This window comes from Heloderma suspectum, chromosome 12 (genome assembly GCF_057233095.1).
Source record: "Heloderma suspectum isolate Gila_16-S chromosome 12, 16-S_ref, whole genome shotgun sequence".
Classification (NCBI taxonomy): Eukaryota; Metazoa; Chordata; class Lepidosauria; order Squamata; family Helodermatidae; genus Heloderma; species Heloderma suspectum.
Genome location: NC_139469.1, coordinates 3,724,224 through 3,750,521, shown reverse-complemented (window position 1 = coordinate 3,750,521; position 26,298 = coordinate 3,724,224). Strand labels below are relative to the sequence as shown.

The 26,298-nt window shown below is 48.6% G+C and overlaps 1 protein-coding gene across 1 annotated transcript in view; it reads right to left on the bottom strand.

The window, feature by feature from the left end:
- CACNA1H (calcium voltage-gated channel subunit alpha1 H) overlaps nt 1-26,298 on the bottom strand; it is a 419,417-nt gene that overhangs the window by 47,886 nt on the left and 345,233 nt on the right. The window contains exons 15-23 of the mRNA XM_084818118.1: nt 21,259-21,349; nt 18,565-18,773; nt 15,334-15,768; nt 14,279-14,379; nt 12,098-12,221; nt 9,761-9,829; nt 8,112-8,296; nt 4,170-4,296; nt 1,395-1,520 (exon numbers count right to left, since the gene is read on the bottom strand). Of these exons, the coding sequence (XP_084674244.1) occupies nt 1,395-1,520; nt 4,170-4,296; nt 8,112-8,296; nt 9,761-9,829; nt 12,098-12,221; nt 14,279-14,379; nt 15,334-15,768; nt 18,565-18,773; nt 21,259-21,349 (1,467 nt within the window). The remainder of the gene's footprint in view (nt 1-1,394; nt 1,521-4,169; nt 4,297-8,111; nt 8,297-9,760; nt 9,830-12,097; nt 12,222-14,278; nt 14,380-15,333; nt 15,769-18,564; nt 18,774-21,258; nt 21,350-26,298) is intronic.

The window sequence follows — 26,298 nt, the reverse complement described above, 5'->3', positions numbered from 1 at the left end:
CCCATGGGCTGTGGCTGAAATTAAACCCCGCCACAAGGGAAAAGGCTCTTGTTCATGCGATTTAGCCTTCATCAGCGTTTCTCCTGTGCGGCCAAGTGCCGCCTTCGACTCCCACTTTGTGCTCTCACTCTGCCAGTCAGGCCTATCCAGCAAGGAGAGGTCGTGACTCCTGTCGCCGAGCCGCCCCTCCAATTAGAGCTACGTTGCTGCTCAGGCCTGACGCGGCCCACTTCCTGCACATCTCCCGTCCCAGCAGAACTGCTCCGAGGAGCTGATCTCTGCTCCCAGCGATCACTTCCAATTTTCCTGGCCGGCGCAATTGCTCAGAGTGGCCGCTCCACCTCGCCGATTCTCTGATCAGTACGCAAGGCTGACGTAGCTTCGGAGGTCCCTGCTGGCCTTTAATGGAAGCGGCAGACAGAGCCAAGGAAGCAGGAGGAGGGATTAGAGGAAGACGCAAGGCAGGCTGTGTCAGAGCGGCAGATGGGAACCGAGGAGGAGGCTGTGACAGAGACGCCGTGTGGGTGGTGGCACTGTTGGGACTGAGCTGCTGTAGGCCCGCTCAGTGCCTGGATGGGAGATGGCTGGGGATCCCTCACTGCGCTCACCTGGCGCCTACACTGTGCTCTTTCCAGTGCCAGGTGAAGACCTTTTTATTTTCCCAGGCATTTTAGTCTTTTCAGTTCTCTTGTTTTAAATCTGTCACTGTATTTTAGATTTTTGCACTGCTACTAGGTTTTATCTTGGTTTTCACTTTCATTTTATACTGTAGTTTTAAACTTTTTGAACTTTTATAAAGTACCTTATGTAGTATTTTATGGTTTTAATTTTGTGGACCGCCCAGAGAGCGTTGGCTATTGGCGGTATAGAAATGAAATAGATAGATAGATGATAGATGATAGACAGACAGACAGATAATAAGCTCCCCAAAGAAGAGTGGAATACAAGTTTTAAGAATATTTTAGGGTGAAGGGCACACCTGCAAGAGGTGTGTCTCGACAGCGCCTTTGATGCCTTGAAAATATACACACACATTTACATGTTTTCAAGAAAGGTCTGGGGGCAGGGGAAATGGCTCTTCAAGTTCACATCCTGTAGGAGAAAAAGCAAGCTGTGGTGGACACCCATAGGCTAGTACCAGTGACATCACCAACACACCCTCCACTTGATTCCCCAGATTTGCAACTGTTTTTTTAAAATGTTTGTGAATGTACTTATTTTTGTTTTAGTAAATTGAAGGATGAGTGTATATTGAGGGGGATTGGGGGTTGAAGTATGAGGGGAAGGCTGAGAGCTGACTTGCAAGAGGTGCATGTGAGGAAGGCCAGTTGGGACACTGATCTGCAAGGCAGATGAAAGTCCTGTCCAAACTGTTCCTTCTCTCTTCCCCTTACCTGCCCCAAGTTGTCAAAGTTGTACTTCCGCCGGACCCATTTGTAGCGGGCATTTGTGCAGTCGGCTTTGGTGGAGACATTTCGGATGTCGGGCCCTTCGCAGTAGTAGAATTTGCCTTTAAATAGCTGGATTCAAACGGAGAGAAAAAGATTAAAACCAGAGACAGAGAGAGAAAGAGAGAGAGGTTACCAGATCTGAACCTAACTTTGACTGGATGAAGAGTTTGGGAGTGCCATGTGACCTGTATTTTGGAGTGCCCTTTTCTCAGCTATACTAGAGGAACTGCAAATTTGACAAACTGGAATGAGTCCAGAGGAGGGCGACAAAGATGTCATGGAGCCTGAAGACCAAGTTCTGTGAGGAAAGGTTGAAGGAGTATATTTAACCGGGAGAAGAGATGATTAAGATGTGATAGCTATTTCCAAATATTGAAGTGCTGTCTCAAAGGAGATGGAGCAAACTTGTTTTCTGTTGTTCCTGGGGGCGGGACTCAAACCAGTAGGTTCAAATTACAAGAAAGGGATTCTTGACTAAGCCTTAGGAAGAACCTCCTGATGTAGGAGCTTTTTGGCAGTGGAACAAACTGCCTCAGAAGGTGGTGACCTCTCTGTTATGAGAGGTCATGCAGCAAAGGCTAGAGAGCCACTGATCATAGCCCACTAATCATACATACAGACAGCTTCAGCTATTGGGTGGTATAGAAATAAAATAAATAAAATAAACTCCACTCTGTAGGAGTGGGTTTCCTGCATCCACAGGGGGTTGGACTAGATGATGTTTGCGGTGCCTTTCAACTCTATGATTCTAATGACTGGAGGCAGGGAGCCCTCATTAGAACAGCTCCTCAATGGCCAGTTTGCTCCCAATTCCTCCCAACATGTACCAGAACCTGTTCTGTGGAGTAAAGCAGGGTTGGGACATCCCTTCACAGACAATGAAATTAGTGGGCAGGAGATCTGGGACAGACAGAAGAAATTCCTTCTTTACATAACATGGAATTAACTTCAGCACTTAATTCAGGAAAGGGAGCCACTGTGGTGTAGTGGTTAAAGCAGGGGTGGGGAACCTCAGGCCTGGGGGCCAAATCTGGCCCTCCTAAGATCCCTATGTGGCCCTCCAGAGTTCTCTAGATGGCCACGGCCACTCCTCCTGTCCACACCCCCTTTCCCCAGCCACTGATTGTTTGGTGGTTTCCTGGCTTCTGTGCAGTTTTTCCCCATTCTAAAAGGTTGAGATGCCTCTTCTAAGGCTGAGTTACACTGCCAATAAGAGATTTAAGCTAAAGTATGTTGGCATTTCTGGCCTTTGCCCATGCCCACTATGGGAATGTGGCCCCTGAGAGCTACTCTGAAATGGAATTCAGAACCTGGGCTGAAAGAGGTTCCCCATCCCTGAATTAGAGCATTGAACTGGCAAGACCCAGTTTCAAGTCTGCACTCAGCCACGAAGCTCCCCGGGGTGCTATGGGCCTGTTACTGACTCTCAGCCTGACCTACCTCAGAGGTTGTGAAGATAAAATGGAGAGGAGGATCATGTGTACCACCTTAGGCTCCATAGAGGAGAAGGTGGGATATTGTCAGGAGCGCCCTAGCTGCCTCTTGCAGTCCCCTCCAATAGCCAACTCAGGACACAGACAACGAGGACTCTTTCCGAGGCTTTATTCCTTTATTACTTTATGACTCTTTCAGATACTAATCACTAGCGACTAAGCAAGGAACAGCACTGGGGAAAGATAGCAGAGTAGCCTAAGCTCCAGGTAAGGCAGTTGGTCCCCGTCTGAAGGGGAACCACGGGAAGACTCTGAACTTATGGGCTATGGAGAGGTCCTCCCTCTTTCCCTTGGGTCCTCGGGACGCGACCGTTGTTTGCGTGCCAAACGAGCGGTACGCCTCCTTTCTGCATCCTCCATCTGTCGTCGCTCCCTGCGTCTGCGCTGAGCGTCCAGCAAGCCCCCCTCCAGCGCTCTCTCACTGCCAGGGTCACTATCTATCCCAGGAATGCTGGCAGGAGGAATCTCTGCCAGCTGCTGTGCTTGTGAGTTGTGAGAGATGAGCGAGCTCCTCTCCCACGGATTGCTGTTCCTCCTCAGAACTGCTCTGGGGCTCTATGGGCTCAGTTTCCACCCTGACAGATATGAATGTATCATATAAATGAATGAATGAATGTAGCAGCCCACAAAAGAAAAGTTTTTGTGCTGCTTACCACAGGTAATGAGGCCTCGACCCTGACACATCAGCTTGGGCAAGCCAGAGCCAGGATCAAGGAGCTGCTCCATCACAAAAGGGGGGGGGGGCACAGCGTCAGACAACCTGAGCAGCTTGGACCAGTTGCTGAAGGGGAAGGGGGGAAGCAAATGTTGCCTAGAGATGTACAGATTTTGTTAAATCCGTTCTGCCTGTGTTTTGCGAAGTGTCAGGGGTCTTTCATTCCGTTGTCCGCTCACTGATGGAATCAGATTCCATCCCCCCTGAGTTTTGTTTTACTTGCACTAATACACATGAACGCTAATGTGCACTTGTACAAATACGCTAATGCACATTAGTTAATGCAAATTAGTGCTAATCTGCAATTGTGCAAATCCCCCCCCCCGTAAAAAATAAACCAACGGTCCGCAGGTCCGCAGAATCCACACAACTCGGAAAAAGCTGATCTGCTGCAGAATCCACCAGCCGGATTCATAGAAGTCTGAACTTGCTGGAATCCATTGCAGACTTCCCTGACATCCCCCATTTTGACGGGGGGCTTGCGGAGCTAAGGTGTGTGGGAAATGTTACCTGTACTCCCAAGATGCCGAAGATGATGAAGAAAGCGCAACAGATGAGCACAATGTTGCCGATGGGGCGGAGGGAGGAGATCAGCGTCTCCACCACAAGCTTCAGCCCTGGCGCTCTGCTGATGACTCTGGAAAGAAGGTTAAAACTGAAGTGTATTTCATGATTCTTCTTGCTCTAGTTTTATCCGCTCTTTTACTGAAATATTGTGTTGCCTTGAGTGCCATGTTTAGGAAGGTGGGAGATACACCGGAATAGGAAACAGTCTGAAGAGTTTGGGCTGCTGTGGGCAGAACTGCAAGTTTGGAGGGGGACTTTCCCCAAAGTGTTTGACGCACATCACATACACTGGAGAAGGAAAAGCATTTGGTACATGCTCAGAGGCAGTCTTTTGAATCATTGCTTCACACGTTATGCATTCCCATGTTACAGTCTGATGTCTCCCCCTCCTCAGATCTGGTGATGTGGAGCAGAGGTAGGCAACCTGGTGCCCTCCAGATGTTTTGGATGATGATTCCCATAATCCCCATCCATTAGCCATGCTGGCTGGGGCTTATGGGGATTGTAGTTCAAAATATCTGGAAGGAACCAACCTACTTCCCTTACATAAAGTCTTGCCTAGGAAAGCCGCTGCCAAAATATACTGAGTGGCCTTTAAGATGCCCCCGGATTCTCTGTTGTCTCTGTGCCACGGAGTACTTTGGCTCGCCACCTGGAACCTGAACGCTTGGAACAGAAAACAGATATTGGGATCAAGCCTCCTTCCCCAAGTGCAGCCTGCCTCAAATTAAGACCTGTGTGTTCCACCGCCAGCAAGAAGCCAGCTGACACCTTTTGAACGGCTGGCATTTCTTAGTTCATTTCTGCAGATATCGCACAAGAGAAGCAAAGCAACCCTGTTGGTTTTTTTTCTGGTCATGATGGGAAACCTCAAACCTGAGCAGAGGGCAGATGAGAATTCCCCACGCACACCCTCTCTTACTCTTTCTCCTTATCTCCGGGCAGCCTGCTGAATGCTTGATCGTAAACAAAGCACAAATTCCCGTTTGCCTGGTTTCAAACATTGAAAGTGGCGTCCTACTTCTCGTCTTTGCCAAGAAGCTAAATTGCTCCTTGGTGGGGTCGAACGTGAAGCGTCTGCAGATGCTTGGAGTTCTCAAATTATCACCCACTGCGGTTGAAATGTAAAGCTGCTTCAGGCCAATGTGGCTGCCTCACCCGCTATCTTCGCTCTCGCCTGCCCCCAACCCTGCCTGGCACTCCTCCCGCTGGAGCCATGCCCACTGCTCCTGGAATGACTGTGAGGTTTTGCAATTGCACATGTCGTTTAGATGATGGGCACCCTCCCGATAGGTAGAGTTCTGATAAAAAGGCAGTGAGGAGGCAGCATGTAACTTGCTCACAGGATGAATATGATAATGTTCAGCGCCACAAACAAGCTCAACCTTTCTACTTGCACGGGAAGGTTAATCGTATGTATCGGGAGGACGCTTGGGGGGAGGTTTGCTTTGGTTTTCTGGTCAGGTGCATGCATGCGTCGAGAAGTAGAGAGGCACATTTACAAACTGCTAACTGCAGGTGTACAAGCACTGGCCCGCAGGGCACTCAAATAACAAGTCTTTGATCTTTACGCTTCTTCGGCCTAAGAAGATAAACACCGGGTGGGAATCGAGTTGCTTCTCCACATCAAAAGGAGCTCCTGAACTGGGGTTGGCCTTGCTGGTACTTTGTCCAACATTGCCAGCCCAACATTCAACCTGGAGCATAAAGCAACAAGCGTGACAAGATAGTTAATTCTGTTGCCCTTGACTTGATGGCTGTGATGTCCTCTACTCAGGGCTGTCCTTCTAGACAGTTGGGGAACTATGACTGGCCCAGAAAGCACCAGCTTGGCTTTTGACTGGGGTTGACTGCAGGGAGGGGACGTAATCCATCCCTCTTAGGAGAGCTCTGCTGGTTGTCAGATGGTGTTGGTTTTAACCTTCACAGACCCAAACTGTGATGGACCTCCAAGACTCCAAGATCAGGGATGTATGGATTGTATAAAACCCATTTTTTCTGTTTTTTGCAGATTGTCAGGAGGCTTTCATTCCAACATATACCATTGACAGAATTGGATCCCCCCGATTTGCACAAATCTGCATTTGTGCAAATTTGCAAGCGCAAAAATGCACAAATCCCCCCAACATACATTTTCACACTTTAGCCTATAGGGGAAATGCACATTTTATTTTGCGTATTTTCCTACAACAAAATTTGTGCAACATTTGGGAAAATTAGAAAACTGATCTGCAAGTCTGTGGAATCCAGCAGCAGAAAAGTCGATTTGCTGTAGAATCCATGGGTCAGATTCATGAAAATCCAAATTCATTTGGTTCCATTGTGGGTTTCTCCGACATCCCTACCTATGATTGGTCTCCCCACCTTCTTCTGACTGAAATGGAGGAGGGAAGAGGTGACATTCATCAAGGGCTTTTGCACATGATGCCCATTTGGAATGTCCCAGTTTCAGGGCAACACCAGTTTCTAGGGGGTCAAACAAGTGTGTGGGTACTACCTTCCTGTCCTGCTTGTGGGCTTCCCATTGGGGCATCTTGTTGACCACTGTGAGAAGCAGGATGTTGGACTAAGTGGACCTTTGGCCCGATCCAGAAGATCCTTACGTTCTTAAATTTACTTGCCATGGTGGTGGTAGGAGCATTTAATCCTTTCTCAGTGGATGTTGTTATTGATTGATTGATGGATTTATACAGCACCATCTGTGTGCAGGATACTTTACAGCAGTGGTGTTGAACCTGTGGGCCAAATGCAGCCTGCCTGGGGTCTCAATCTGGCCCTCCAGGGGTTCCCTAGAAGGCCACGCCCCTTCCCTGGCCCCACCCCTTTCCCCATACTGCTGTTTCCTGGTTTCCCGGCTTTTGTGCAGTACTTTTTATTCAGTTTAAAAGGTGGGAAAGACTCTCCTAAGGCATTAGTGACTGGCAGCAAAGGCTTTACACTAAAATCTGATGGTATCTGAGTATTTTTGCCCCTTCCACTTTTTCCTTTGACCCAGCCCACCCCTGGAATGTGGCCCCCAAGACCTTCTCCAAAATGGAATTTGGCTGAAAGAGGATTGGAGTAGAGAGTACAAGAGGATGAAGCCCCTGCCCTGAGGATCTCACAGTCTAAAATTTGACAGAGGGGTAACAACAGAAGAAGTGAAAGGAAATGGAGGCAGCAAAGGATACACAACGAAGTAATCTGCAGTTGTTTCAGTTCCATGTATGTAGGCTGAGTTACATGGGGCACGGGCACTAGGAGGTTATGCCAAAGACATCACTGAAAAGTAGGGATACGCATCACTTGGAAATCCAGTTCTTTTTTGACTTGACAGAGTTCTGCGGCTCGTATGGCTCAACTTGTGTTTGTGAGCCAAGCTGCGAGCTTTCCCCCAAATTCTGGGAACCATTTTTGGTGCATATTTCCCCCTCTCCCGCAGGTTTCACAATTTGTGCAAATTTTGAGCAATTTGCATAAATTATGGCCAAATTTGCACAAATTATGGCCGAATTTGCTCAAAGTGCCCAATAATTTGTGCAAATTGCTCAGAAATTCTCAGAAATTGTGGAGCCTGCGGGAAAAAATTGCCCCAAATGCCCACACTGGCCCAGCTCATTGAAGTCAGGCACCATAGTGGGAACTGGAACAAAGTCTGGGGGGCCAAACCTAGAAAAAATTGCCAAATTCCACCCCTGGAACGGATTTCTCCAACATTCCTACCGAAAAAGGTGGAGCTTCTTTTTCCAGAGGGATTGGAAACTTTTTTTTCCACAACAGTAGATTTTATGGTCAAAATTGTCCCCCGCTGCAGCCGCTTTTCTACTCATGGGAATTTTTTTGTTTCCCATCCCTGGGTGGAAAGCAGCTATGGCCCTAATAGGACATCTCAGAGGACAAAAATACCGTAAAGGCCTCAAAGTGCGCAGCAGCCGCAGCACCCGAAGGACCCCCAGGATCTTTGCTCCGCCTGCCGACGCCATGGAAACGATGATGTCGATGATGGACACAAAGACCAGGACCCCATCCAGCACGTTCCAGCTGCTCTGGAGGTAGGTGTTCTTCCCAGAGAAGAAGCCCAGGGCCACGACCTATGGACAGAGGAAGAGGGCATGGAGAAGCTGCTCATGTGCATTGCTTGGCCAGTCCATCCATTATGCTGAACGAGATGTTGGGCTGAAGTGGTAGAATTCTGCATTATACCACTTCGGAGTCCAGCGGTTCATCTTTTTGAGAGCTTCCCCAATGCAAAACCCAAACAACGGCTAACCCCACGTGCAGAAAACCAGCCCATAAGGAGAAGGTGTATGCTAAACAGTTCTCTTTAATTAATTAATTAATTAATTACATTGACAACCCACCCTTTTTTCCTCTTGCAAGGAACTCAAGATGGTTTACCTAATCCTCCTCTCCACTTTATCATCACGGCAACTCTGTGAGGTAGGTTAGGCTGAGAGTCAGGGACTAACCCAAAGTTACCCAGTGAGCTTCATGGGTGTGTGGGGACTAGAACTAAACTGGTAAACTTTACTAAGCCAGTAAACTCTGGCTTCCAGCAGATGTCTGGGGTGGCCTGAAACCAGGCTGGGGCAGCTTCAACAAGATGGGTGGCTTTGGAGCATGCAGGATAGAAGGGGCAAAATGTCTCCAATGGGCTCTATTGCATTCCTGCCTTTCTCACATTGCTTTCTCCAAAGGATACTTACTGTAAAGCATTTGCCAGTTACCTTTGGGATTCTTTATTTTAATAACCAGCAGGGAGTTCCATTATCTGAGCACAACCTCAGAGAAGGCTGTCTTGCAAATCCTGCCTTTATCCGAGGCACCTTTAGGGGGAGAGAGCCTTCTCCATAGTTGTACCCCTGGTGATCTGTCTGGCATCCTGTTTCATGATCTTTTGCCAACATTTGTTCCAGCGGGCGTTAAAAACATGCATGCATATCTGGTTAATCAGTATATTTTTATCCTGTTTCTGTGTGTGCTTAGTTTGTTTTATTGTGGTTATTTTTAATTTAGTATTTCATGGCTTTTCAGAGGTGTGTTTGTGTGTGTACATTATATTATATTGTATTGTATTATATTGCATTTGCCTTTGGGGGGAAAGGGAGGGCACACATTTGCTAATTTTAGAAGTTTTAACTTCTGTAAACCACCCAGAGAGCTTGAGCTATGGGGCGGTATAGAAAGGTAATAAGTAATAATAACCTGGGTCTTCCAAGTAATAAGTAATAATAACCTGGGTCTTCTAATCACTACAACACACGGGCTCTGTGCTGCAAGTTTACTCCGCACAGGGAAGGCTTCCCCCCACTCCCTTTGTCATTGGAGAGCATTCAAAAATTAACCCCCGATGTAATCTAAAGTGGCAGAATTCTACCACCTCGGTTTACCACGGTACTCTGTGTAATGGGTAGACTGGTTTTTGCTGTACATGAACACAACTGAAACAAGGTCAAGTCACTCTTTATTACGGTCCAATGACCAAAGTGACTGAAACAAGGTAAGAACTCAGCTCCGATGACTTCTTTTCTGCATGCCACTTGGTTAAGCATTACCTTAACCAACATTTCGGCAACAAAGATGGCAGTGAAGATGTAGTTCGACACGCTCAAGAATATCCGCTCCTGCAAAAGAAAGAAAACGTTTGGACTTTGAACAGCTCTCATGCTCTCTTCTTCTTTGTGGGAATCAAGCGTCTGTCCACCCCCAAGTTATCCAAACTCATTGTTTTCTCCTTTTCAGTGCAGCACAATGGAGAAATGACTCTTCACCGAATAATTTACAGTGCAACCCTATACTCAGAAGTAAGTCTCACTGAGTTCAGTGGAAATTACTTCCATGTAAGGATGTTCAGGATTGCAGCCACTGGGTTGGATCCTGGCTTAGTCTCGCTAAGAGTAGACCCAAAGAAATCAGTTGGGCTTTGCTTAGTCATGACTAACTTTAGTCTCATTGATTTCAGTGGGTTGACTCCAAGTATGATGAAGTCTGGATCCAACCTTGAGTCTACCTTACCTCCCCACCCAGCTATTTTGCATAATATATTCTGCTACTCATGGGGAAGGACAAAGATATGCAAGGCACTAAACTTACTCCCCCTCCCCCTCCCCTTGTTTCCAAAACCAGGAAATCTTATTCAACCACTTCTCTAGATTCTGAGCTTCAAGACCCGCCCCCCGAAGGCACCCAATGATTCTGCACTACCTTTGAGCCTAATCTACTTTGCAGGGTTGTGCTGAGGTTAAAATAAAACTACCACTCTGCGCTCCTTGGAGGAAGAGTGGAATATGAATGCAACAACTACTCAAAGTGGGCAGGATTGTTGGTACTATTATGGGGTTGGTTCCAGACCAACTGAAATCAATGGGAATTAGGTTAGGCATGACTAGTTTAGGTCCCATTGATTTCAGTGGGTCTAGTGATCATTTCTGGAGTTTATATTTTTAATTGTGAGCCATCTCAGCCAGCAGATGGGACAGGTGGGCTAGAAAAGTGTTAAAGAAAGGAAATGATTTTTTTATTTAAACCCTCTTCAGTTGATAGAACAACTGCTTTTAACTGATCAGTCAGTGTATTGGTCTATTTAATTTAAACAAATTTGTAAAATCACCCCAAAACTCACTAGGAGGTGCCTTTTCAGAAATGGAAGAAAATCCATTCATACTTTAACAGGCAAAAGAGCAGCCATCCCTTATGAGAAAGAAAAAGCCATTTTCAAAAGTTCTCTTTTGCCTTCCTAGTTATGGTAACATGCCTTTGAGAAAAGACGGCCCAGAGGAAAAGGCTCTCAAAATACCAGAACCCAATGGGGTCCTCCCATGAAGCTGATGGGTGGGAGATTCAGGACAGATATAAGGAAGGACTTCTTCACATGGTGCAGAGTTAGACTATGGAATTCGCTACCATCGGATGTAGTGATGGCCACCAGTTCGGATGTCTTTAAAGGGGGTTGGACAAATTCCTGGAGAAGGCTATCAATGGCTGCCAGTCCTGATGGCTATATGCTACCTCCAGTATCAGAGGCAGTGTGCCTAGGTACACCAGTTGCTGGGGAACATGGGCAGGACAGTGCTGTTGCACTCGTGTCCTGCTTATGGGTTTCCCATGGGCAGCTGGTTGGCCGCTGTGTGAACAGATGGACCCTTGGTCTGACCCAGCAGGGCTCTTCTTCTGTTCTTAGCTCCTGCAATAAAAATATGGCCTTGCAATTGAAACAAGCCTGTAGCAATTAGTTAATCCATTAAAGCAGGGGTGGGCTATTTAGGCTCGGGGTCAAATCCGGCCCTCCAGGGTTCCCCACTGGCCACTCCCCCTTCCCTGACTACCAATCACTTGGTGGTTTCCTGGCTTTTGTGTAGTCCACCCCCCCACGCCCCCGCTCATTCTAAATGCCTCTCCTAAGCCTCAGTTACTGGCAATGAGTTTTAAGCTAAAATAGGCTGGTATTTCTGGTATTTTGGTCCCTCCTCTTTTAGCTTTGGCCCCACCCTTTGTCTTCAGCCCCACCCACTGTTGGATTGTGGCCCCCGGGACTGAAAGAGGTTTCCCACCCCTGGACTAAAGCTTTACCTTTCCACTCAAAGCTTGTGGGCCTCAAAGTAAATTGGCTTTTGGGTCACATCAGAACATCAGAAGAGCCCGGCTGGATCAGACCAAGGGTCCATCTAGTCCAGCATTCTGTTCACACAGTGACCAACCAGCTGTCAACCAGGAACCCACAAGCAGGACATGAGTGCAACAGCACCTTCCCGCCCATGGTCCATAGCAACTGGTGTACGTAGGCTCACTGCCTCTGGTACTGGAGGGAGCACAGAGCCATCAGGACTATTAGCCACATCCTCCCCTCCAACTCTCCCAGTGATGAGGCGATCTAGGAATGACTCTGGGCTCACTGTGCTGTTGGGGTCGATATCCGGCCTCTCCAGTGCAATGGTGATGCAGTTGAGGAAGATGAAGATGAGAACCACGTGGTCAAACATCTTGTGTGCGATCACTTTCTGGCAGGTGGCCCGAAGTCTGGAAAACAAGACAAGGACAGGGTCAGCATGTCCAGGTGTCCTGCTTTACAGAGGACAGTCCTCTATTTGAGGGGCTGCCAAAGGACAGTCGTCTAATTGGAAGGAGTCCTCTATTTAAAAGGCTGTCCAGTCCAAGTCCAGTATAAAGATAAAGAAACATCAGAAGGAAGAGCTAAAGGGCCTTGGAGTTGCTGCCCGTCCAGTTAGCGACACCTGGGCAGAAGATTTAGCAGCAGCATACAGGTCACCTGGTGACAGACTTCCCAGCTACAGTGACATGCATTGCATTTCTATTTAATCCATACCAACTATTTCTAAATTTGCATCTCTACATATAGATCGCCCCGTGCAACTTTTGTGCAACTCCGTGTCCTCCTTTTTCACAGTGTGATACATGGCTGCTTTTGGGAGCCTGGGAGCCGTGCTATTTTTTCATTTCATTTCATTTATGATGCTTCTATACCGCCCCGTAGCCGAAGCTCTCTGGGTGATTCACAAAAACTAAAAACCATTTAAAATACAAAACCATTTACATAAAAGCATATAAACGGACAGCACACTCACACACATCATATACCTAAAAATGATTTTAAAACCATCAACCAAGAGACATGCAACTCCTCTCCGCCTCTGTTGTTGAAATCATTCACCAGTCCTGATGTTTTCTCTTCCAGGATCAGAGGCAGCGTGCTTCTGAATACCAATTGCTGCGGGTTATTGTGCTCATGTCTCGCTTGTGGGCTTCCCATTGGGGCAGCTGGCTGGACACTGTGGGAACAGAATGCTGGACTAGAGAGGCCTTTGCTCTGATCCAGCAGGGCTCTCCTTAAGTTCTTATGCTTTGAGCATGTCAAGGCCTATATTGTCTGCTCCTGGATCTTGCATCATTTCCAGCTGTGCGACATCCTTTGTTGACTTCCTTCTGGCTGTTATGCAGGTGCTACTGGAGGACAAGGGGGGAGCGGTGGGGTAGGGTATCAGCACTGAGAGGGACAGAAGTTGCGCTGAGCCAAAACTGCCCTGCTATTATTGCTGGCCCATTTGCAGGCTGCAAATATGGGAGACAATTCTTGTCCATTTTCTTGGGGGGTAGGAGAAAAATCAGCGGTGTGGTGGTACCAGGGCTCACAGGGATGCATTGCCAGCAGGGATGCTGATGTCATCTGCCACCTCCCTCAGAAAATTCCCTGTTCCCTCTGAGCTTAGCTGTAATCCTCACAACAGCTGGGGGGAAACGAATATTCCCAACGATATATTGTTCCCTACTGTAATCCAAAGTTTTCTGGGGTGGCTTAATCTGGACTGGGCAATGAAGACCCATTTGCTTTACTGTGGACAATTTTTGGCTACAAAGAATGTCATGATGAGTGTCTGCACTTCAAAATTTACTACTACACCATTGAGAAAAATCTAATCATTTTTTCCAGGGCGGGGAAAAAGAATACCAGGAAAAGCAGCAATGGCTTTCCCCCTACATAAACCTTTCTTTCTTATCAGATACTTTTTCTACCTCTTCAAGTGGTGACACAGGTGCAAACAGCTCTCAACGTTTTCCCATAATGACTCACTGGGAATGATGTGAAGTCATGATGCAGCATCATTTCAGATGCATTGTTCGGGGGACAAACATGGCCGCCATGAGGGGGCCACCATTGTTTTTAAGTGTAATTCCAAATGAGGCACGAGGGAGGGGGTCACAGCCGGTGCTGGACGCATCTCCATCTTTCTTGAAATATTAAGAAAAACAGGTGTCACTGTTGCCAGTTTTTTTTCCTGGTAAGCCACTAAAAACAACTTCATTTTGTCCCACCTTCAAACACAGAAGTCATTTGAGGCTTTCCTTATTGCTTGCTCCCAATGCAATAGCTTTTGCTGAAAGGTTCCCCAGCAAACTTTTCAGTTCAGCCCTATCTGGAAGGGGACTCTCTGAAGACACCTGAGGCTTTTGCAGAAAAACATCTCAACTGTGCAAGGCCAGCATGCCAGAAAATGGAAACAACAGCAGTGGAAAAAAAAAAGGAGAGAGCCATTGCGACCCTGTTTCAGGTCTCTTACCGATTCTGAGGTGAAAACAAATAGAGAGACCAGTCCTCATGCGTCTTGCACCACTCAGGCTTGTAGGGCTCCAAGGCCTTACGAATCCTGTAGCAGTAAGTCTGGATGGAAGAGATGGCATTATTTTATCATTTCCTTAAGCCCCTTGGGGGAAAGATAGGAAATAAATGTACTAAATAAACAAAAAAAACAAAAAATACCCGCCAACATTTCATGGATGAAAACAGGGTCTTGCTTTTAACACCCCAGTTTTCATGTCCAATTCTCTGCCCGTGAATAGGGCAGAGAATTTCAAGAGGCCAGCTGTGCACACCTCTCGTTCTAATTTCATAGAATCATAGAATCATAGAATAGTAGGGCTGGAAGGGGCCTACAAGACCCTCAAGTCCAACCCCCTGCTCAGTGCACGAATCCAAGTCAGAGCATCCCCGACAGATGGCTGTCCAGCCTTGTCTTGAACTCCTCCCTAGGGAGGCGTTCAAGAGCCCACCACCTCCCCAGGTAATTGGTTCCAATGTCGTATTGCTCTAACAGTCAGGAAGTTTTTCCTGATGTTCAGCCGGAATCTGGCTTCCTGTCACTTGAGCCCATTATTCCGTGTCCTGCACTCTGGGATGATCGAGGAGAGATCCTGGCCTTCCTCTCTGGGACAGCCTTTCAAGTACTTGAAGAGCGCTATCCTTTTCCCCCTCAGTCTTCTCTTCTCAAGGCTCAACATGCCCAGTTGTTTCAGTCTCTCCTCATAGGGCTTTGTTTCCAGTCCCCTGATCATTTCTGTTGCCCTCCTCCGAACCCTCTCCAGTTTGTCTGCATCCTTCTTCAAGTGCTGTGCCCAGAACTGGACACAGCACTCCAGGTGAGGCCTAACCAGTGTGAGTAGAGGGAACTAGCATGTCATGTGATTTGGAAGCTATACTTGTACTAATGAAGCCCCAAATAGCCTTTGCCTTTTTTGCAGCCAACTTCCCTTCGGTGACCACTGGCAGCTTCCACCTGGGGCCGGGGAAGAGGGCCAGCCCTCCCAAACCAAAAGAACGTCCTGGTGCCAGACTTACATCCTCCATGTCATCCTCGTAGTCCAAGGGGTCGTCCTTGTGGCCATCCATGTGCAGGTAGAACTCGCTGGGCACGTGGAGCATTTTGCCGTTGCAGTCCTGGAACTCAGCGGGCAGCACAGCCATGGGGCTGATGCTCAGGGGGTGGCGGGCGCCGGGCACCTGGAGGAGCTCCGGCAGCTCCAGGGCCCCCCGGCAGTCCAGGGAGTCAGCTCGGCGGTGCGAGGGCGACCGGCCGAGGGCGCTGAGCTTGGCATCCTCTGCTTCGTCATCCGTGCTGCCTTTGCCTTCCCCGGAGAGCAAGGACTCGCGCTCCCCGCACTGGCTCTTCTTCTTGAGGCTCGGGGCCCGGCCCAGGCTGTTCCAGCTCGACCGGCGGCTGCCCCAGTTGCTGCCCGTGCCCCAGTTGGTGCAGGGGGAGCTGCGGAGGCTGGACTGGGAGAGGGCAGGAGGGAAAGAGCAGGTAAGAGTTTCAAAGCCAAACCAAGGAATGGAAGATGCTTTAGCACTGGGATGCAGGACTTCAGGTGCAGGGGCCAAATGTGGCCCTCCAGGACTCCCAAACCAGCTAGCCAGGGATCCCCAGATGGCCATGCCCCTTCCCCTGGCCCCTCCTGTTTCTCCTGACCACCGACCGCTCAGTGGTGTCCCAGCTTTTGAACAGTTTCCCTCTATTCTAAGAGGCTGAGTGCCTGGCAGTAAGAGCTTGATGCCATGCTGGGTGGGGCATGCTGGGAGTTGTAGGACTTTTTTGTCTGTCTAAACATGCAGAGGACTGCACTCTTGGATGATCAATATTAATCTGTATAGCCCTTTTGAGTCTTCAGTCTTTGCTTCTCATATATTATTTGTTCTGGAATCATTACAACAACAAGAACCCCATAAGGTAGACCAGTATCGTTGCCCCCACATTGCAGATGGAGAGGGGTGAGGCTGAGAGATAATGGCTTAGCCAAGTCTGCCCAGTGAGTTAATGGGAGAGGCGAGATTCAAATCAGGGGGCCTCCTGATTTTCAGATCCATCTCTAAGCCACTAAGGTGATGCCTTCTCTTGTGTGTGAGAAGGAATCGCATAGCTTGCACATGAAGGTGCGGGTATGCCAATGTAATATTTGAAGTAGAATTCCTCTGCAAATCCCACCCCAATATTCACCTGCATTTCCACTATTCTGCCTACCCTCTGATGCAGCCACCCACAACATGGTGTCATCCAGTCGTGTTAGACTACAACACCCACCATCCCCATCCAACTCCCCCTGGGCTAATGTATATTGTCTCCATTCACTCTGTGATGGCCCTTCCCAAAGCCAAGATGTTCTTTTGGCTGAAGGTATCACAGCAGCCAAGCCAAAGTTGTCCAACAATAAGTGGTTAATTGTTCAAAATGTGCCTTGGCATGTGCAGAGTGTGACATTTCAGGCTGCATGGTGCCTTAGCGTACATTTGCATGTGTGCATTTATTTGTACATGTGCCAGAGAACAGATATATCCTGTCACCCCACCTACAGTGCAATACTATGGATGTTTAGACAGAGAAAAGCCCTACATGTCCAAACATGCACTGTATTGCACTTTTACTTTCAAGAGACCGGGGCGGGGTGTGTCTGGGTGGGGGAAGGAGCTAAATGCTGAAGAATGAGACATCGAGCTCATCTTCTTAAATAGGCCTCCTACAAAGGCAAAAATAGAGACTGAATTAGGGGATGTGCTTTACCAGGGACCCAGGACCAAAAAACCAGGGATCGTCTCTGGTAAAAGGCGGTGGTGTGGGTAGGATTGGACCTCAGGGTCAAGGAGCTGGGCCCTGCAGCCCAGGGGGCAAGGAACCACTCAGACAGCAGCAAGCAATGGGAGCAGCAGCAAACAGGCGGATCCCGCTTGCTGCAGCATCTTCCCTTTCTTATTTTAAAAACTTCTTATAGCCAAGGGGCAGCCGGGTGGGCATGTGCATGGTTACAGATGCTCATTTCCTTATTTATCCTTTAACGATAGATCCTCCTTTTTCTACAACCAAATGCTGCTTCTTCCCAAGTAAATGGGCTTAGCATCATTAGTCTCAGCAGAAGCAGAGACCGATGTGCAGAGGATTAAGCTGCGAAACGGCACATGCTCAGAGCATTTCTTTTTTTCAGGAGGTGGGTTGCTCTAACGTATCAGGAACGTAGGAGCCCTTGCAAAGCATGGAATGGCAAGTGAGGGGGACAGTGGGAGAAGAGAAATGTGAGTTGCGTGCTTCACAACTGAAGCGAGACCCTTGGTGTAAGGTCATTACGCCCAGGGACTAAAATTAGGCTAGCTAAACCACTGCTAATAGGAAGCCCTGCTGTTGGGATCCGAATGCTAGAAACCAGCCTGTCTCGAGCCGCTGGTCTTGCTAGCTACGCCATGGCAACCACCGAGCCGTTTCATTGTTCGACACGCTCCCTTCCTTAGGCAGCTACTGGAGAGGATCCTGGCCTCACTTCAGCACATCCCATTTCCTTAGCCTTATCATGTTCCAGCAGTTTTACAGCAGGCAATTTGGGGCGGGGGGGGGGATCCCCCGAGTGTAACCGATAAGCTCCAGCCAACTCAGCGATTTCTCTCAGATCCACCACCCTGCATGGAGCCAGCCTGCCCGTTCTTTGAAGGGAAGGCCATAACTTGGTGGCAGCGCATCTGTGTTGCAGGAAGAAGGTCCTAGGTTCAATCCCCGGAATCTCCCAGAGGTGGAGAAGACCATGGAGAAGAGATGCAGCTTAGAGAGTAGAGGGTCCTGGGCTGGATGAGGGTCTGACTCAATGTAAGGCAGCTTCCTATGAGAACAACCATGGCAAGCTGACCGAGGGATGAGCTCTCAGCCAAGAAGTGGCAGGTTTGAATCTTTCTTTGGCCACAAACTCACTTGATCACCCTTCCAGATGCTTTAGACTACAACTCCCATTGTTGCTAATCATTTGCCCTGCTGATGGGAGTTGTAGCCCAAAATATCCGGGAGGCACTAGATTGGGGCAAGACTGTGCTACATGGTGTACCTACTCCGCAACACGTGCAATTTCATAAACCTCCATCATGTCCTCGCCACCTCCTTAGTAACCCTTCCCCCCCGCCCAACTAAAAAGCACCAAATGCTGCAGCCTTTTCTGGTGAGGAAGGGGCTTCAGCCCTCAGATCATTTGGGTTGCACTTGTCAGCACTCCTCTAACTGAATGTCAAAGGCAACACCCAAAAGCGCTAATACTTGTGAAATACCAAGGATTTTTGGTCGAAGCTCAGCGGGTCAACGGAAGCATTGCTCCCTCTCCTGGAGTCCATGAAGGGGCAGACGGAGTCCATGTGCGGGGAGCACTTTGGGGTGGGCATGGGTGTGGCAGCAGTGCGCATGATGATCGGTGGGGGCATGCTCCCTTTGCCCTCCAGGTGGCCGTTCGGGGTGACAGCAAGGGAGTACATCTTCATCTCTGGAAGACAAAGGGGCTTGTCAGGGAGATAGATGGGCCAAAGCCAAGAACTTCACGGTCTCTGTGTAGGTTTTTCTATTCAGAAACACCAATGATTTCCCCAAATCCATGGGAGGAGATGTAACCCCTGTTTTGAGTGCCCTGGATAATAAGGGGGTTGGGGTCTTCAGAGGGATTTGGCGGCTTGCTCTGCTGGACTGGGCTACTGAGCCCTCAATCCATGCCTGACGCAGGCCCCTCTGCTCTTCCAAGTCAGTACTGGGGTCGGTACTGGGGTGTGGATCTGGTGGCCCCGCCCCTTCCTCCAAGCTGTGACAATTTAAGAAGAAAAGTCCCCCCCTCTGTCAGGATTGATTCTGAGCGCAGGGAGATAGTTAGCAGCTCAGATTCAGAAGAGGAGCAGCCAGAACTGGGGGAGGCATTTTCACAAGCCAGTTCAGATATGGGCAGGCGTGCTTCTCAGGCTACCGTCTCCCAGATGGCCGGGCATGAAGCTTCCTCCTTGCCCCCCTCTGTGAGAAGCAGCGAGCAGGAGGAGGAGAGGACTGGAGACTGTGACCTACAAGATGAGAGGCGGCGGCACAGAGCTAAGAGGGAAACGTCAGGGGTGGAGCTCAGACGGTTGACCCAGTTAGCGATGTGTGAGAGCCGACGCAGGGAAACATCATGGAAGGGGTGGGGTGGGGTGGCCTCTCCCTCCCACCCTAAGTTAGCCTAGCCAGACAGCCTCCCTTTCAAACTGTGGGCAATTTTCGGTGATCCCATTTGAATCCCCTGGAGGCATTCCTCTGTAGCCAGAGAGACTTCAAGGATTTGCATCTGTAATGATCCTGTGAATAATGAATTAAAGGTGTGAGACTGAAGCCTCTCCTTTTGCGTGTGTGTGAGTGCTTAATAGATGGGGGCCAAGAGATTTGTGACACCCACCCCACACAAAAAAAGACAGAAGTCAACCTAATTGCTAGTCAGGGGGGTGGGCAAGTCCTTGTGATGACGTAAATGATGGTTTTATCCAACAGCCAAACTAGACAAGGTGATGGGGATCTGTGATCGGATCTCCTGTCTCTTTACTAAGGTAAAAAGCAGCCACTGCCTGATTCGGATTAGGACCATGGTGCTTGGGGTGGTGTTTCCCTCTTTGTAGGAAAACCTCCTCCCACCACCCAGGTGAAGCTGCTAATTCCCTGACAAGATGGAGGTACTTTTGGTGGGAGACAAGAGGAGGTTGGAGGATGTCGACCTGGTGTTGAATGGGGCACGGCTACCCTTGAAAGACCAGGTCCGCAGCCTGGGGGTCATTTTGGACTCCCAGCTGTCCATGGAGGCTCAGGTGTCAGCTGTGAGCTGGACAGCGCTGTACCAACTCCATCTGATATGGCGGCTGCGCCCCTTCCTTCTCGACCATCTGCTCCCATCGGTAGTACATGCTCTGGTGTCCTCCCGTTTAGACTACTGTAATGTGTTCTTCGTGGGGTTACCTTTGAAGATGGTTCGGAAGCTGCAGCTGGTGCAGAACGCGGCGGCTCACCTGATTAAAGGCAGCCACCAGCGTGATCACATCACTCCGGTGCTGATGGAGTTGCACTGGTTACCAGTTGTTTTCCAGGCCAAATTCAAGGTGTTGGTTTTGACCTTTAAAACCCTATATAGTTCTGGCCCAGCCTATCTCAAGGAGCGCCTCCAGCAACACCAGACAGGCCACTTAACAAGATCATCCTCGGATGGCCTTCTCTCTGTCCCGTCAGCCAGGACAGCTAGGCTGGTGAGGACGAGGGAGAGGGCCTTCTCTGTGGTGGCCCCCACTCTGTGGAACTCCCTCCCTAGGGAACTCCACCATGCCCCCTCTTTAATGAGCTTCCACCATGCATTAAAAACATGGTTGTTCAGGCAGGCATTTGGGGTGGTTTAGGGTGTTTTTAGAAATATGATGTTTTTAATGTAGTATTTTATTGTTTTAAACTGTTTCTATTATTGTACATCACCCAGGGTGGCTGGGTGACCAGCCAGATGGGCAATTAATAAATAAATTAAATAGATAAATAAATATTGGCCCTCTAGGGAAAATTTATGGGCACATCTAAGGTTTCCTGTAGGAAACATCTGTGGTATGGATTTACATCAGGGAAATAAGAAAGAGGGAAAGGGTTAACCTCCCCCTGCACTCCGCAATTCCAGTCTAAATCAATTCCCCCTTCCTGTGTCTGTGTTTCATAGATCAGGGGAGGGGAACTGAGCTGGGGTGGGAGGACGAATGCCCCCTCACCCAGCCCTGCATGGGGCATAACCACTCCCCCTGAGGTCACAGGGAGTAGCCACGCCCCCTGATGTCACAGAGCATGGCCACACCCCCTGGTTCCCCTCCCCTGTCATAGATGATCATGTCCTCTAGTCTGGCCTTCAGCTATTTCAACATTTCCTTCCTGATCAAGAGAAACGCTGTAGTCTGTTGTGCTCCTCCAAGGAGTTGCTCTCCTCCCCAACTTGCCCGAAGCATGCAGTTCCTTCAGCTTCTCAAACTCTTCCTCCAAGTTGAGGGAGGTTTTGTCCTCATCTGTGTCAGATCTGTTGGCATCACCCTATGGAGGAGGAAGAAAAAGAAGAGGAAGCGGAATGAAGGATCCCAATTTGCAATTTGACAGTGACTAAGGTTATACAGATGCACACAACTGATGCGCATGTTTGGAAAAATACACACGAAAATTATGCACAGATTTTCTTGTGAAATGAAAAAAACAAAGCTCACAACCTGATACGGACTCGAGCCAAAAATGGCCTCCAAGATGGAATTTGGAGACCTTGGCCGAGCTGGAGTTTTGCTGATTCCCACATCCCCAGGAAGGTACTTCAGCACTCCTGCTCACATTTGGGTTTGAGATTGCAAACGGGACATGTTTGGATGATTTGCAAACAGAATCAAAATTGTTGTACTTCCCTAGCCCTGGGTGAAGACCAGCCTTTGTCATCTTGGCATGCCAAGGGACAAAAGCCCACAACGGGCCTCCTAGACTCTGAAATGTCCTCATTTCCTGTGGCTTGCTAGACAAAGATGGGGAAAACACATAAGAAGGAACAGTCAGAGCTAGACAAGTGTCCTGACAAAGGCAGATGGATGGACACAAGAGGCAGGGGGGCAGACAAACAGATGCCCAAGGGGTAGATGGAATTCACAGAACTTGGAAGAATTTTGCTGGTTTGCACGTCCCCAAAGAGCATAAGGACAGTCCTGCTGGATCAGATCAAGGGCCTATCCAGTTCAGCATCCTGTTTTCAACAGTGATCAACCAGATGCCTCTAGGAAGCCCACAAGCAGGGTAGCGAGAGCACTCTCTGGCTGATGCTCCCCAGCAAGAAGAGTTCAGTGGTAGATTGCCCAGAGGAGGCTGGTGGCTCCTATTTCAGTGGGGCATTCGATCCACTTTGGGTTTCAGTCAGAACCACTCAGAACTCCAAAGGAGCTATCCAAAGTGCTGAACCCTATCCCCCAAATGGGTACATCACCTTGGATAGCTCCTTTAGAGTTCTGACAGGTTCTGACCGAAACTCAGAGTGGACTTACAGCCCCACTGAAATAGGGGCCACCAGCCTCCACTGAGATTGCCTCTGTACATGGAGCTTCCATAGAGCCATTGCAACTAATGGCTGCCAACAGGTTCCAGCCCCTCCTCCTCCATGCATTTGTTCAATCCCCTTTTAAAGCCTTGGTTCTAAGCCCATGACCACCACCACAGCTCGTGGCAGCAAATGCCATGAATTACCAGCGGGAGCGGCAACAGAATGTTGCAGCGTAGAGCGCTCTTGTTCAGGGTTCCAGCCACTCCATCCTTTCTGATTTTCCATCCCTTCCCAACTGTCAGTAAAAAACATGTGACCAGTGATCATGCTCAGTCCGCATTGGTCTATTTTGGGGGGTCCCCCCCATTAGGTTTCCCCCCAACCTAAGTATTTTTTGTACTTCTGCAAACTTTGGGGTTGATATCTCCCCTCTTGCACATGGCTGGTATTGTTTTGGCTACATTGGCAATGGCACTCAGAGCCTGAAGACTGGAAATGGAAGGATGCATACGTTGTCTTTTCTTTCTGGACCTGGATCTACTGTCTATAAATTTCATTTCATGACTACAACTTATAGCACTATGAGAGAATGAGAGAGAGAGAAAGAGAGAGAGACCTTTACGCTATTCACTTGGTTCACACTGTGCATGATTTTATAAACATCTATTATGACAGTTGCCTTTTTTCCAAATGAAAAGCCGTAAAACGTTTTAGCTTCTCTGATGCTCCCTTCCCTTCTCTTGCCAAAACAGATCTGGATTCTTGGGATGCTTCTTTCATGGAAGTAGAATCCATTACACAAAATGAAGCAACATTAAACAAATATGAACACAATGTATTTCCAGCTGTGGAATTTGGATTTGGGGTAAGTGTCCACAGAAGTCGCAACCAGCACTGCCCCTAGATTCAACTCCATCAGTCGTCCTTCTGATTAAAGCTCGGGAAGAACCAGCCGATGGTGAATTTCTCTGCTGGGCAGATCTTTTGTGCTACCAAATGAATAATTCAGCTCTTTCCCCCCAAAAAAAGACAAGAAAAGCTTTTCTGTACATTTAAATCACAGTGCATAACAGCTCCAACAGGAGCCATTAACCACCAGCAACAAAACATGGCCCCGTTTCCCCCCTCCAACTCTGTAATTACATATTTATGGAGAACATTGAATGGGACTGCCAATTTTCAGCTTTGTATACACACACCATTCACACGGACAGGAAAGTGGAGTATCTGGATGGGAGCGCTGCACTAGAGGTTATGCAATCAGTTATTTAATAATGACGATGACGGTGATGGTGATAATGATACGACTGCTGCTGCTGCTGCTGCTGCTCAAATCCTGAGCTAGCATGTTTCATGGCAATAGAATGCAAACTATGCCAGCACTCAACAGATGAGAGGAGAAGATGCAAACTTTCTATCTTGAAGCATTGCTTTACATGGAAGACATTCTTGTGAGTGACTTCAAACTTGTTTAACTCTCAGCCCTTCTCCACAGGGCATCATGGGAACTGTAGTTCCATGAGTGGGTGGAGCCAGGGCTCCCAAATTCTTTGCACTGTCCACTAGATCCAGATAGTTTGACAAACAAGCAAAAGTCCAACACTTCGTAGCAGCGACTTTGGAACCAACCCATTGAAGCTTCTCCTGGAACCCAGTCCTCAGCTAGTTTCTAGTTCAGAAAGAGAGGTGGGAAGGACATAAGGGGCCGTAGCTCAGTGTGATAGAGCACATGCTTTGCATGCAGAAGGTCCCAGGTTTGATCCCCGGCTTCTCCAGGTAGGGCGAGGAAATAATCCTGCCTGAAACCCTGGAGAGCTGCTGCCAGTCAGTGTTGACAATACTGGGCTAGATGGGCCAATGGTCTGACACAGTATAAGGCAGCTTCCTATGTTCCTAAGAACATAAGAACAGCCCTGCTGGATCAGGCCAAGGGTCCATCTAGTCCAGTATTCTGTTCACACAGTGGCTGACCAGCTGCCCAAATGCGAAGCCCACAAACAGGACATGAGCGCAACAGCACCCTCCCGCCCATGTTCCCCAGCAACTGGTGTACACAGGCATAGTGCCTCTGGTACTGGAGGTAGCACATAGCCATCAGGACTAGTAGCCATTGACAGCCTTCTCCTCCAGGAATTTGCTAACCCTCTTTTAATGCCATCCAAATTGGTGGCCATCACTATGTCTTGTGGTAGCGAATTCTGTAGTTTAATTCTGTGCTGTGTGAAGATGTCCTTCCTTCTATCTGTCCTGAATCTCCCACCATCATACACTCAGACAACAGACATGCATGCTATTGGGGAAATGGCTCAGATTTTCTGGGAATGATCCCATTCTACTCCCAGAAAGTTACAGCTCCACAGATATTTCTTGAATGGACAGCTTCTTCCGCAATGGGTTAGACACTTTTGCTCCTTAGGGCCTATCATAGGTCAGTGTTATACCAGTTTTTTCTGTCACGGCTTTCCCCAAAGGATCCCGGGGGTGATGCTTTGCCAAGGGAATTTCGGAGTCTGCTACTCAGAGCGTTCACCAAACTACAGTTCTCAGAGCATGGGGGGAGGGGCAAAATAAAGAAACACGGAGTTATGTCCAGCCCGGTTCATAATTTGGATTGACTCTTGATGAAGATGATTTACATCAGGGGCAGGGGGCCTCTTTCAGCCACAGTGCCAAATTCAATTCCAGAAAAGCCCTTGGTGGCAAAAGGGCTGGGGCCAAAAATACAACAAGTATCAGCCTATTGTAGATTAAGGATGCGATCCTATGCATGTTTAGAGAGAAAAAAGTCCTACAACTCCCAGCATTCCCCAGCCGGCATGAAGCTGATTGGTGGGAGGTTCAGGGCAGATAAAAGGAAGGACTTCTTCACATATCACAGAGTTAAACCATGGAATTGCTACCACAGGATGTAGTGATGGCCACCAATGTGGATGGCTTTAAAAGGGGATTGGACAAATTCCTGGAGGAAAAGGCTATCAAGGGCTACTAGTCCTGATGGCTGTGTGCTACCTCCAGTACCAGAGGCAGTGAGCCTGTGTATCGCAGTTGCTGGGGAACATGGGTGGGAGGGTGCTGTTGTACTCATGCCCTGCTTGTGGGTTTCCTGTGGGCAGCTGGCGGGCCCCTGTGTGAACAGAATGCTGGACTAGATGGACCCTCAGTCTGGTCCAGCAGGGCTCTTCTCATGTTCTTATGTTCTTAGGCACAGGATTGTGCCCTAAGGCTCTTCCTGCCAGTAGCTAAGCCTTAGGAGAGGCATAGAAAGGGGACAACGCTGGGAAACCACCAAACAATCAGTGCTTGGGAAAAGAGTTTGGTACTAGGGAAAGGGGGAATGGCTATATTTGGCTTGTGTGGCTGGGTTGCCCCACACCTGGTTTCCACTGACCTGGCAATAGGGGAAAAAACAAATAGACAGGAACATGTGTTTTCCTCACACCCAAAACTGAATACAGGGAAGCTGTCACACTTACATTCAAGTTCTTTAGCTTGCTAAATACTTTCAGCACAATACAAATCAGTGACCAGGCCCTTGTCAATCATCCTAATGCTAATAGTCCTATCAAGGAAAAATGAACCAGCTATTCTGGGCTGTCTGCCTAACAAGGGACTGGTATGCCAGATGCCCAGGTACTAAGTATTAGCCATGCCTTCATTTGAGTTTTCCCAGGTTCTGTGGCCATCTCTCTCCCCACTCAAAAAGTCCAGTGCGATTGTCCCTCCCAAAGCCGATCGGAACTGATGGGAGCCTAATCCCTCTTTTCAGACTGCCCCCCACATCTCCATCCTCCTCCTGGGTCTCCAAATGCCAGCTGCTTGCCCAGTGCCCGCCTGGCAGCCGACTGTTTTCTGGATGAGGCCATCATTCTGAAACAAAAGGCACAGTGCCACAGCTAAGAATGCTGGAGAGCAGAGGGAGGAACGGCGATGGATACAAATGCAATCCCAAGCAGCTGCTGGGGTGGCAGAACGA